This window comes from Lytechinus pictus, chromosome 3, assembly GCF_037042905.1.
Source record: "Lytechinus pictus isolate F3 Inbred chromosome 3, Lp3.0, whole genome shotgun sequence".
Classification (NCBI taxonomy): Eukaryota; Metazoa; Echinodermata; class Echinoidea; order Temnopleuroida; family Toxopneustidae; genus Lytechinus; species Lytechinus pictus.
Window position 1 is genome coordinate 60,564,007 of NC_087247.1, and position 14,406 is coordinate 60,578,412.

General features: G+C 33.3%; 1 protein-coding gene across 1 annotated transcript; it reads right to left on the reverse strand.

Moving 5' to 3' along the window:
- Window positions 1-342: 342 nt before the first annotated feature.
- Window positions 343-13,605, reverse strand: LOC129256868 (LIM and SH3 domain protein 1-like). The gene is made up of 6 exons (XM_054895070.2): window positions 13,490-13,605; window positions 11,166-11,250; window positions 10,110-10,194; window positions 7,779-7,879; window positions 7,226-7,393; window positions 343-3,848 (listed from the first exon to the last, which is right to left on the reverse strand). Exons 1-6 carry the CDS (start codon window positions 13,531-13,533, stop codon window positions 3,705-3,707), a joined length of 627 nt encoding a protein of 208 aa, XP_054751045.1. The 5' UTR covers window positions 13,534-13,605; the 3' UTR covers window positions 343-3,704.
- Window positions 13,606-14,406: the final 801 nt, after the last annotated feature.

Genomic DNA, 14,406 nt, shown 5'->3' on the forward strand with positions numbered 1-14,406 from the left:
TGTTGTCTTTATATAAAGAATTTACTTTAGAACTGGAATATTTTTGTGTGAAATATTTTGCACTTTTTACACAATGCAAAACATTAAATATTTGATGGTCTTGAATAGGCAGAATGTGAGAATCAATAATGTAAAAATTTGAACTTGAAAGTATTCAAAATCTCACAGTAGCGCAAAATGAAACATTAAAATGAAACTTGAATTCTAAGTAAGTAGTAAGTATTTCCCATCATATTTTTTTTACTGAGGTACTGCACATCCTGAAGTGTAATTTTCAGTAAGCGTTCCTTCACTTCCTTCTAACAAGACTATTTTTACACATTCACAAATACACAATTGACATTAGTACAATATCATTTATTGAGTGGTTATTATTATATGGTCAGGTAATGGACTATTTCATGTTAAGTGTCTATATTATGGCATCTCTTGATATGCCTTGTATGGTCTAGTGTTCTTAATACATGCCTATTAAATAACTACCGTAAGCTTGGTTTTTCAGGGTTGTTACAGATATTTTAGAACCAAGTTCCATGGCTTTCCACAACTATATAGTTCTTTCCTAAGACCAGGCAAGTACCAATTGGTTTTCTGTGAATTCATAGATACTTCCAGTCAAAATTTAATAATTAGGACTACAAAAAAAAAAAAAGCTTTGAGTTGGTAAAATACATCATTCATGTAAAACAATACCCTTGGTAAGTCTTCTATCACATCTCATCTGTATGCATTGCCAAGACCAAAAGAAAGTAAAATTGAAGTAGATGATTTCTCTTGTAACAAAAACAGGATTTAGAAGACCACTGACTTTGTGGGCATGTAATATGACTTGCACTGCCTTCAAAGCATAAGCTGGATACACCATCATACATAAATGATGAAATGTCAAAAGCTAGTCTATAGTGACATAGGCACTTCCGCAGTGTATGAAAATGATTATTAAGATTAGACTATGGGTTGTCATTGACTTGAGTGATTATCCAAAGACAAACTCTCGTCTTGTCTATGTACCAAGTTATTCAATATCAGTGAAATATATTTTGACTACTTTACAGATGAGGCATATTTCTTAATTCAAAAGTGTGTAATTTATCTCTATCTAATTCATACTTTGTTGCATACAATTTTAACACTAAGGTCCTGATAATATACATGTGGACAATCATTTCTAAATTATCTAATGTTGCAATGCTATCAATATTGATTATTTTCCTTTAGAAGTGATTAGCTTTGCATATCATGCTTGTCAATCTCATTTCCTGAATGCAATTTTTAAGAAATAATAAAAACATAAACATCTGCCATTTTATATAATTGTATTGTATACATGCTCAAATATATGTACAAAAACAATGCTTTTGAAAAGTAACTTCATGAATCTTAAGTACAAACGGGTAATATCTATATGTAATATCACATCAATAGATGAAATATTTGATATGATGTACACCATACTTTTAAAAACATTCCAAACAGCAATGTAAAGCTGAAGTTGTATGCAAATTATAACATGATATAAACATCTGTGTTCATCAATATCAGTGAACATGACAAACTTGTGTACTCGAGTGAACCCCTACTCATACATAAAACAAATTATACTCATATTTAAAAAAACACAATATATGTGATGCTATTCATGCAATAATTTTCCGTCTCTTTCCCTGAAGTGTATGTGCTTTTAATATCAAGAGTATAATATGGATCCATATTTTTTTCCTGCAGTAGGATGACACATAATGCATGACCAGAAGTTTGTCTCTTAATGACCCAGGGTCATTTTTCTCCCTCAATAAACATACAAATCCCAAATAAAACCCTAACATGGCAATTCCAGGTTTAAAGGGGAATCCAACCCAAACGTAAGAGGAACAAGAAAATACAGACAAGTTGATAGGTGAAAGTTTGAAACAATATCGGACAAACAATAAGAAAGTTATGAATTTTTTAATGTCGTAAATATTGGTATTCACTATACCCATGGAGACCTCAAACTGCATATGTGATGTAAGGCAAGGACTACTCCAAAACATAAAATGGCTAAAATGTATTTTTTTCAAAAGTTTTACTTCAAATTACATTTTTATTTCATGAGGACATAAAACTACACTACCTGGATTATATTTAGCTTACTGCCCCAGGGGAATGTGTACTTTTTAAGAGAAAATCATAAATCCCTGATAATTAAGTACATGGCCTATGGGAAAGTTGTCCTTGCCCCTTGTCATAATTTACTTATCCAGTTGCCAATTTGAAATCTACATAGAGTTAGTGATCTCAATTGTATAGTAGCCATAACTTTCTTATTGCTTCTCCAATTTCTTTCAAACTTTCGCTATTCTGATTTTTTTTTTTTTTATTTCTCTTTTCTGATACAACATTTTATGACCACGGCTGGATTCCCCTTTAATTGAAAAAAAAATCAAGGAATGTATAGGAGGATAGAATAACCTATCATGAAATTACATGAAGGTTATGTGGTAAACCTATCACTTTCTTGCAAGAAAAATTTCAAGCTTGTAAAAGGCATGTTTAGCTCAAACTGAAGCCGGAGTAATAATATCCAAGTCCTTTGGAAGCGCATAGAGACATAATGTCATATACGCTATACAAGCACTGTTATTTTTATTGTTTTATACATGGAAATATGTTGAAATGACCAGAAATGAGCTCAATGACACTTCTTGAGAAGATTGTTTGGAACAAAACAAAACTTGAAACAAGCTGAATTGTATTTGTATGTGTGTGTACAGCAATATAAGCAGTTAAATACCTCAACCTTCCTCCAAGGTACAACATAAATGCATCCATCTTTCCCTATTCAATTCTATTGTAAAATGATTAAGTATATACACCCATTAAATTCTTTACTGACTTATACAAGTCCAGTATACTTATAGATGATGAAAACGGTGATTATAAAATATCTATAGATTTTAATGGTACACAGGTTTTGACAAATTTTCATTGCTTTGTATGGTGTAAAATAATATTTTTTAAAATAAAATGACAGTGATAATATAAGATTGTGTGCTATTTCAGTCATATTTTGGTTAATCTATCTAATCCATGTGTTCGATGGCATTTCTTTTTGCCATGACTATGAATTCTATATTCTAGTTTACTCACTGTCATTGATTTCTATCTCAATACATATACACTTATCAAAGCATTCATATATAGCTTCATTTTTATTTCTCTTCATTTGTGTGATTAATTTCTATTGTTTTTCCTTGAAAAGGCTCATTCTTGCAGTCAATCTGTCCAACCTACCATATACCCACACTATTTACTTCCATATCTTACAAACTTACAACAAGAAAAATCTTTGTGTTAGTATAGCTCAGTGTTTATCCCTAATACAATCAATTCTTTGCAAGGCACTTAATTGGTGACTTTACTGTGATTCTGTTTGCACAATTTCTAGCGATGACACTAATATTTTTGGTGCAATTGGTCACAAAAGGAAATACTCACTTTGATTGATTTTATTTATAAAATAACCTTGTGTGTTATGCAAAGTGTCTGTGACAATATTTCATAACTAATATAACAGAATTCTGTCTAATTGATAGGCTATAGTGCACAATGATAACAATACCCAAAACCCAATTGCTGCACCAGTTGAAAAGATTGATAATTTGACATATGTTTTTATGCATGTACAATGTCTCCAACCTATAGTTTGCGAAAAAAAAATAATTCTAGTTTGGGTCAACATAGTTTGATGGAAGCATGCCACTTTGACCGGTACGTTGTACAGTGCCTGTCATCCAACCTTGATCAATGATATCAGCATTGATGATAATATCCCCTTCCTTAAAGTCCACCTCATCATCATCTGCTGCCTGTAACATAAGAAGAGAACATTATAATAATGATAAAAAACTTTTTTCTAGGATTAACAATGCATGTCCATTCATGTTGATTTAATATGATTTTAGCCTAGAGCCTTCAGCCAAATCAAAAGATTATCTTACAAACAAAAATAAGGAAACAGTTTACACTTTGCCCAACATATGTAATACCACAGCCATATGAAAATATACTGTTCATCTTAGTTTCAAGTTGTCAGCTGTGCAAGAAAATGACTTATATTTGCATGCTTTGAAGGCACATAACAAATCTCATTCTATGCAGATGGATTGAGCTTGTGCACACACATATTATTTCAATGATTTTTCAAATATAAATGACACTATTAATGGTACTATTAAATTAATCATTGGCAGCTGATCAGAGCTCAACTTTTTTTGCACTATTTGTTTGATTTTACTTTGTGTGATTTTGTCTTAGATCATTCTTGCATTGATACAAGTAGGTGCAGATTAAAACAAGTGGAACACCTCTGGCATTCTCGCCTGCATTGACCTTAAATGACCTTTGACCTTGGTCATGCGACCTGAAACTTGCACAGGATTTTCAAGGCTACTTGATTGCTTTTTATGTTCAAGTTTCATGAACTAGATCCATAAATTTCAAAGTAATGATGATAATTCCAGAAAAAACCCAACATGGCCAAAGTTCATTGGCCCTGTCACAAGCAATTCTTTTTTATTTTTGCACTAAAGCCAAATTCTAAAATTTTGTTATTTAACATAGAAAATGTTAACAGGAAAAATTGATTAATGTTATAATTCTGAAAGTTGTGTTTAAATAAAGAAAATAATATAAATTTAAAAGGTATTGATAAATTACTCATTTTGGCCTTGTGATGGCAGTACATGTATTACTGATTGAGTTGTATAATAAAAAAACCTATGTATTTAATTACTTGAAATAAGAAGGGACTATAATGTATTCAGCTCTTGCAGGTTCTTTTGTTGTAGGTTCCAGGTTCTAGTAACAGGTGGAATAAACACTTAGCATTCCAAACCCGCCCGAGGTCCATTGCACCTAATTGCTGTGCACAGAGAGTAGGATCACTTTCATTTTGTTACTCTTTGAGAGAGGTTGTTCCGAGGAGCAAGGAAGAAATGACCCTCAGTTTTAAATCAATTTTGGAGTTTTTCCTACCCACAATGGTGGTGAGTCTATTTTGTATTTTATCAGTATATTTCAGCTTAAAATAGAGAAATATTAGATTCTTCAATCCAAAAATAATTTTGGTCTGAAATTTTGATCCAGATTTTGTTGAAATAATTCTATCAATCAGAAGCTTGTTTTCTGTAACTTTATAATAGGCATAATTTAACGTTGTAAGTTTTTAACAATTTCCGGCTTTAAATAATTATCACAAATATATTGTAGTGATGGAATGTTTGTATTTCAGTAATTTTCAGGAGTGGATTTATGTCAATTTTTCTAGGATTGATACATTTATGCTGATTAATTAATACTATCTAGATATCCTGTTGATGCTTATTAAATTATAAGAAAGACATGTATTGATCAAATGATTTATAAAAGTAATCATTGAAATGTTAAAATTTAGGATTTGCCATTTTAGATAATGGAAATTTATTCAATTTTCAAGGGTCCTTTGGTCAGGGAGCTGTTACCCATGGACAGCCATTTTATTCTGGGGCTACATCCATAGAAGCCTTCAGTTTTTGTCAGCCCTGAACCAAGATGACATATCCCGAGTATTCAACCCTGAGTTCAGTTAAGTTCTTCTCGACGTCATGCGACAGGTCGAAAGCGCCTAGACTTCGGTGACGCCATTCTTCAACAGACTTTGTGGATCTCCGATAACCCTCGACACACGTCATTCTATGTCATCGGATAACCGCTACTTCAGTCAACTTGTCACCATTTTTTTCATCGACATCTTATGGACTGCATCCATGATTAATCAGGGAAGTCCTTTAATTTAATAAACCCTTAATATTGTCTGGACAAATTATTATTTCTCCCATCCATTACCGATATTTTCTTAATTCCCAAACTAATTCTAAATTGATAAAATCAAACTTAATTTAAAAAAAAATCTTTTGAAAGTCAATATCATTTGTATGTGAACTCGTGTTACATTCATTGTTGAAATTTCCATGGAAATGAATCACATTTGGAGTGAAATGATATAGTTGTAATAAACAACTTTAAACTGGAATGATTATTGTGCAGTGCAATTACTTATGTGTACTTTGACTACATCATAGCTCTCTTCACTTTAAAAAAGGATGCTTGGGGTATGTGAAGTTGTTTATGTGATTTGGGTGAATGGTGACCAAATCTTTAGGTAAGCAAAAACCAAGGTTTGATCCTGACAGACCCTAAGTGACCTCAGACCTTGTGGCCTGAAACTCAGGTAGGATGTTCAGTAATACTTGATTACCCTTGTGTCCAAGTTTCATTAACTAGGTCCATATACTTTCTATAAGTTATGATGACATTTCAAAAACTTAACCTTGGTTAATATTTCGATATTGATTCCCCCAACATGGTCAAAGTACAGTGACCCTAAATGACCTGTGACCTTGGTCATGTGACCTGAAACTCAAGCAAGACGCTTGGTAATACTTGATTACCCTTATGTCCAAGTTTCATGAACTTTGTTCATATACTTTCTACGTTATGATGACATTCCAAAAACTTAACCTTGGTTAAGATTTGACAACGCCGCCGCCATCAGAAAAGTGGCGCCTATAGTCTAAAATTAGAATGTCTTTATGCAGCACCATTTTTAGATCCAAAAATGCAGAATCAAATTGTTAAAAAATAACAATCAAAGATGTTTTACAAAGTTTTGAAGAAGTTGCCACACTCACAACTAGCTAATGTGGTAATACAGTCTGTACACATAATGAAAAGCACCATACAAAAATCAAGGAGCCTTTAAAGAGTGTTCAAGACAATGAATTGACAACATGATACCCACAGAAGAGGCATTTGACATATAATTGCTCTCTATCAAGGGACTACGTATAGAATGTGTCAGGATCCCATGCCTGAGCTCCAAAGTGTGTTCCACAAAGATTAAATTGTGACTGAATAGTGACACAAATGCCCAGTTACATCTGATAAATAGCATGTCACTCCATTGGTCAGATTATTCTATTAAGACACAATCTACTGCTTGTCATTCATTGAGATTGAGCATTAAATGTGTGTGTGTATTGACACATTTGTCATAGGGAAGACTTTTAATATAAATTAACTCTGGTGAAACATCCCTTTGTAAAATGCTGCCAAGGAGAAATACATTTGACTTGTATATGAGGATTACAGATGTAATCATCAAACCTTTGAATGGGGGAAAGATGAGATGCAAAGGAAAACTTACAGTATAGTCATAGAGTGCTACATATGCAGGTGATGAGGAAACAGGAGCAGGAGGAGGAGTAGGCTCCTGCTGGGGAGGAGGCTGGACTTGCTGAGGGGGTGGTGGCTGGTATGATGACGGCTCATTTCTTGGTGGTTGGTAAGATGTCTCATTTCTTGGTGGCTGATACTACAGGTGAAAAAAAAGAGAAATAATCTAGTTTTCACTTGCAATTATGACTGGATTTGTAGATGAACTCGGCACTTAATGAATGCTTTGGTAGCATTGGCCTTGTGGATTAATGAAACTTGGATTAAGGAAAAGGTCAATGATTCACACTGTATTCTATTAGGCTGGAAGGGACACAGTACAAAGAGCAGAGAAAAGGAGACTCTGAGAGATAGAGCTTAAAAGGTGCGTACATTTGGTAGATAGATAGATAGATAGAAAGATAGATGAATACATAGATAAATGGACAAATAAAATTTAAAGCAAATATTTTTTCATTCATGAAGACAAACATCATTTACAAAATCCTCAAGAGAGAACAGAAGGCCTATAGCTGATACATTACCTGCTGAGATGGAGCATATCCCATACTTGGGGGAGGGGCACTGGCTGCTGATGGGGGTGGGGCAGCTGCTTTGTATGCCACATTAGAAGACTGCTGAGTATCTGTATATGAAATTATCATAGTACATGGAGAAGAAAAAAACAATCAGTATTTCTGTAGATCTTTCAATATTTTTTTTGCTAAATACAAATATTGAAATTTAATATTCAGTGTTTCATTCTTAGTCATTCCCATCAAAATTAATTCCTGTCAAGCTGTAGAAGATGCTGTGTCTGATATGTGTATATCAAACGCTAAAAAAGTAAAAATAGAGATCAATTGCGAAACCTGGGTAAATGAGAGAACAAGAGAAGTCAGCCATAAAGGTTAATAGCCTGGAATCAGATATTCTACCAATATGGGAGAACCACATCAGCAAGAGTGTAGATGACATCACCAATTCTCCACTCGCCAATATTGGGAATGTGTATCAGTCGCACAACATCAACATAACCTGTGCAGACTGAAAACAAAGATTTTCCGGTATTTTCATTGATATTTCATGCTTCTCTGTGCCTTCAACACTGTCTTTTTAACTACCAATCCATTTCCAGCTAGTTTCATCAAGAAGCTCTTCATACTAGACTCCTGTGAGAACAAGCTACTTTAATAGCAGACCAGACAGGTACACTGTGTAGTAACCAAATAATCACCGTTGATGAAGGTGATGGGCAAACTATTAGTTTCGAGGCAAGCTGCATGTAGATAGCGAGTAAGAAAGTGATAGTTTGCCTCATCACCTGAAATCAAGAGGTGATTATATGCTTTATATTCCACACAGGAACCTCTATAATGAAGAAACAGATATTCATACATTTCTACATGAGAAACTTTGATATAACAAGTGGAACGCCTCTGGCAGTCTCGCCTGCATTACGCGATTTGATATAGCAGCAGTGCAGACTTTTAAAACAGCTATTGAATAATTATTCACAAAAGAAAAGATAATAGAATACTTCGTCCCGTCACTCAAACTGGCCTTTGACCATGATCATGTGATCTAAGACGTGTTCAAAACAATCATTCATACTTGATTACCCTTAAGTCTATATTTCATGAACTAGATCCATAAACATGATGACAATTCAACAAATACCCCTAATACGGCCAAAGTTCATTGACCTTAAATGAAACCAAAACCCAAGAAGAGAAGCGATCTTATTGGAAAGAGTACAACAAGAGGGACAATTTAAAACAACTTTCATCAAAATCTGTTATGAAATAGGCAAGTTACGGACATTTAAAAAGTCTTGTTGTACTCTCTATGGGTATCCTCAAATTGGCAAACATTTCCTCCTGACCTTGACATATTTGGTTTGAATTATATTTTCCCACGACATACATGTGTTAGACTCAGAATTAGGCAATATGCAATTTGAAAGATAATGGGGAAAATCTGAAAATTTTGTACAAAACAAATGGAGTTGTCCACAAAATTTTGACGGTCCTCCATCTTCTTCAGGAGTTTACAATGCAAACTCCTGAAGAAGACGTAGGACTGTCGAAAATTCGAGTGAATGATAAAAACTTCATTGGCAATCAAAGCATTATCATCAGCATTGTTTTGTTATATATATCAACAACACTAAAGTGAGTTTCCCCTGAAGAACCCCATCATATCTTCCAATATAACAAATTAATCAAGTTTAAAACAAGCATAGGATAAACGTAGCTAAGGTTGTTAAGATGCAGATTGTTGAAATTTAGTGACAGCTGAATGAGCACAACATGAACAAAAAATAATGTTTTTTTCAAAAACAGCAAAACTGTTGACGATCTAAATACAATATAAGTAATTTCTAAATTTTCAAGAGTGATTTCATGTCCAGTTTCAATATGATAAAACGGTTTAAAATGGCAGTTGAAAATCATTGCCAAAAGTTGCACCATATGCCATGTTGTCACATCCCTTTTCTTTCAAAGTTTATTGCTTTGTCAGGATTCCATTTGTTAGGAGGCATCCTTAGACACATTTATTACAAGTTTATGGTAACAACACTGAAATGTAGGCATTTACAACCAATATTGTGTTTGATTTCTGCTTCTTAACCCATTTAGGATAGAATTTCTGTAATTTTCACAAAACAAGTCATTACAACACATTTGTTGTTTTTGTTCATATTGTGCCCACTCAGACGTTAAGTCACAGATGTCGCATCTCAACAACCCTTGCTACTATATATCCCAGCTTGGCTTAACTTGAATAATTTGTTATACTGGAAGATAAAATGGGGCATTTTAGAACTGGATTGAACTTAATTTTGATGTTGTGTTTACATTGGCTGCACTTACTTTTTGCTAGTCGTCTACTTTCTGGATCATCTGATACAGCAGTGAACTTCTCCAGATTCTTTTTATGCTCTGCATGGTATTGCAGCTGTAATAAAGTAAAGATTACAAATAAATATATGTTTGGTTTATTTCATTATGTTAATCATTACTGACTTATTTTCTTGTGTTTTTATCCAAAAGCTAAGCTGGAGTTCAGTATAAACACATTAAAATTCCTGGTTATCACCAAATCAGTAGACGTTTGGTCACATGCTACTGGGTAGCCACCAATCAGATTTTGCACTTAAGGCTTTGATACGTAGATCCAACTTAACATATTGTTACCACACCCTTCCCTTTGTGTTGACCATCCTCTACTGATTGGAAAGTAAAGCAACAACAAACATTTTATATGCAGTATTTGACCACATATGAGTGACACACATGCTTTATACTAATTACGTAATTTGGGCGATTAGCTTCAGTGTATAAAAATAATCAATACCACCAATATTATTGCCAAATTTTACATGTCATTGTGAGAACCTTGGCAGCATCATTTCCTGTGCGCAGGTAGTATGTACGCGCGCCATAGTCCGCATTGGCTGTGTGATCCTGGATTCATCTACATGTAGCTGGTGCCTGTCATCTTCCCTGCATGCAATTTTACAAAAGATGAAATGGGGCTATCTTTTAATGCTGCATTTTGGTTTTCTTGTGCCAACAAGGTGATATACACACCACAAAAACCTATTCACGAAGGTGATAGTTATTAATTCATTTTTTTTGTATTAGCAGTTCAGTATGAAAAAGATATTGCATGAAAGCTAAACCAAAAAGGTCTGCCAAATAGGTTGCACAAATGATGCAGAAGCTTTCTATATTTTCCTTAAATTGGGACATTCTGATTACGATTGAGAATAATTACAGGCAGAAAATCAGGATTTCTCTAAAGGGGCTACACTTTGTCCCAAATATGTGACAAGCAAAAAAAAAATGCTCATCACTCACAAATGAAGCATCTTTGGTTTCTACAAAAAAGGCTAATATTGTAGACAATATCCTACAAGTACTTACATTACTTTGGTTCTTAGTTTGCTGCTGAAGGCGACGATTCTCTGGTGTGTCGGCGACAGCAGTAAATTTTGTAGTTGGATAGTGGCTAAATTAGGAAAAAAAAGTAAAATTATGATATTTCAGTGCCTGATGCAAATGTATACCATTAATAAATAAATGATAACTACCAACTGCGAATCTTATCATTTCAATAAAATATTCATAAATGGCAATGTTACGAGAAATGAAATGTAATAAAGTCTTTTTAAACAAAAAATTATTCTATTCCCTTTTCATACCTTTTTAAAGGGGGAGCAAATTGACCAACACTATGTATGTTTTCTCATCGGTTGTTATGGTGAATGAATAAGATGAATGGTAGTAAATTACTGTGTTATAAACGAGTCTATAAAATATACATTTAGCAATAGTCATCAATATACAGAGAGTGAATCAGCCTACAGAGAAACTTAAATGTTTAAGAGGCGAAAGTACTTATTTTGCTACTTGGTACCATAATTAATGTGGTATGAATGTATAGAAACATGATTAGTGTGTTATCATTCAAGAGGGCCTATGTTACAAAACTACACAGTTCAGAATGTTGCATTATGCTGGCCAGATGTAAGAAGTTGAGGTGGCACTATCAAGGCTGCTGGTTCGTTACTGCTTTAAATATGAAAATATTTATATGTGAAATAGAGCAAAGGAAATTCCATCAAAATCTGATAACAAATAGCGAAGCTATTGAATTTTAGAGTTTAGCAATATCTTGTGAGAACTGTTACATGCACGTCATTATAAATATTTATTAGGTGGGATGATGATGTCATATCCCCACTTTCCTTTTTCTTATGTTACAGTATTACATGAAATCATAATTGTTTGATTTTTTCATACATGCATAAATGATATGCCTCCCTTATGAATTAAGTTGAAGCATTAAATATCTAATGCACTGAATCAGTTTTCAATCCAATATTTTTAATTCTTGGAGGAAAAAAAATGAATAAACCTTATTTCATATAATAAAATACAAAAGAACAAGTGGGATATGACATTATCAGTTTGCTCATTGAATATTCATGAATACATGACTATAACTGTTTCACTGGAATAATGCAAATCTTTAAAATACCAAACTTTGTTATTCCTTGTCCGATTTTGATCAAATTTTCAGTGTTATGTTTGCATGATATTTTTTCTCTCTTTAAATCATACTATTTTTAGCCTGGAGCATCACTTTAACCCTAACTAGGCCGGGCTTTTTTGGCTGTTCTGTGGCCAGGGGGGTTGATTCAACCCCCCCTGAGATCTCGGCCGCCGATCACGCGCAAAATTTGCATGCTGGTAGTGTACGATGTAATCTACAAGGCTGTATGGTAACATTTTCCAAAATAATGAGATTTTATTTTATATGAATTAATTATGCTAATTTATGCATAAATCATACTTTTTGCTCTAATTCACTAAATAAAGCTCCTAGAATGCTAATTTTTGGTAAAAATATTCTTTGTAGCATTCTTAACGATCGCAGTTGAAAAAAACTTCGGTTTGGAAATCAATTCTTATGTATTTTATTGTTTTATAAATTTCTTATGTATTTCTTTGTTTTTCAACCTTTTGTTTTTCTTTGTTTTTTGCACCAGATTTATTGCACAAACTTTTTGAAGCATAATTATGCTAAAATCAATTGATTTCAGCTGTTTAAAGTAAAAATAATCATATCTTTATGAATAAGATGAGAAAACTCAATTTGCTTTAATTGACTTTGTACACAAAATCATGTTTTGGAACAATTTTTGGTCTGACATGCACTTACAAAATGTTGCGTAATTTCAGAACTGCGTACCCAGGCGTCGTAAATTTGGTCTCGAAAGATGCGCGAGACTTAAAAGTATACACTCTGCGAGTGGCACTGTCAAAAAATTTCGCGCGGCGGAATGATCGCAGAAAATGTTGAGGGGGGGTTGATTCAACCCCCCCAGCCATTTTAGGGTTAAAGGCTGTTATCCACCTAATGAATATTCACGATGATGTGCATATAACTGTTTTTTTTCACAAAATAATGTTTATCATTAAAATTCAATAAACTTTGTTATTTGTTATCAGATTTTGTTGCAATTTTCAGCATTTTGCTCTGCGAATTTTACTCTATTTATTTAGATATACTTGTTTTCAGCCCAGAGTACCCCTTTAAGTTTAAAACACTATACTAGTGCCATCTGTAAATGTCTAGATGTGTTTAAACATGTAAAAGAACATTCAATTAAACTTCAACTGTAATATAACATGGAGTTCACAAGCTTCTTTCAGAATAAAGGTGTGTAATACATAATACTCACGCATTGCAGTAGGGAGTCTTGTTGTACCCCTTGTAATTCTTCATAGTCAGTGACAAACCACATGACTCGCACTTGAAGCACAGCTTGTGCCAATACTGTAAAAACAAGTGAAAAAAGATAACAGCATAACACATGAAAAATAGAAGGGCATATATTTCTAAATAAGTGTACTGTGGAATCATTCCACAATGGTTAAGTCCACCCCGACAAAAGCTGATTTCCATAAACAGAGAAAAAGTCATCAAAATTAAAAAGGTTATTTTACACTTACTTTCAAGTTTAGAATTAATGATATTGCATCCATTATCTATACACAAGTATTTCATTCTGTAAATGATAAAATCTTCATTATTTTTTTTTCATTTAATCAGGGAAGTGAAGTTACAATGATGGCAATTTCACAAAGAGGAATCAAACCTATTTTTCACTTTTCAGTGATGATAAAATAAAATCTCAATTTTGGAGTTGTTTCTTCAAACTTTTTACATCTTACAGACTTTCTAGACCAATGACCCTTGACCTCATCACCAAACATTTTAATCAAATTAAAATTATAATTATACATGAACAAAGTTGAAATATAAGCTTTCAGATTGTTCTCAGAATGAGTCATTTTCAGGCATATAAGGATATTTTTCAGGGGTATAGTAATTCTGATCTTATAAGAGAACTTATAACATCTATCTGCACCATTTATCTCAAATGCATATTTTCATCTTCCTTCCTGGTTATAAACATCCTTCCAGTCAAACTGGATTTCCTTTACGGCTTTAATAACAAATTAAAATATTCGATCATCCTTCCATTCAATCATCCTTCCATTCAATCATCCTATCATTCAATCATCCTTCCATTCAATCATTCCATTCAATCATCCTTCCATTCAATCATCCTCTCATTCAATCATCCTTCCATTC

Bases quoted from the DNA above. Each gene is read 5' to 3' on its own strand.
- LOC129256868 (XM_054895070.2), bottom strand. From the start codon at position 13,533: ATGAAGAATTACAAGGGGTACAACAAGACTCCCTACTGCAATGC. The intron at 11,251-13,489 runs GTGAGTATTATG...TTCCTAATTTAG, and splicing joins AAGACTCCCTACTGCAATGC to CCACTATCCAACTACAAAAT. The intron at 7,880-10,109 runs GTAAGTGCAGCC...TTTCATATACAG, and splicing joins AAGTAGACGACTAGCAAAAA to ATACTCAGCAGTCTTCTAAT.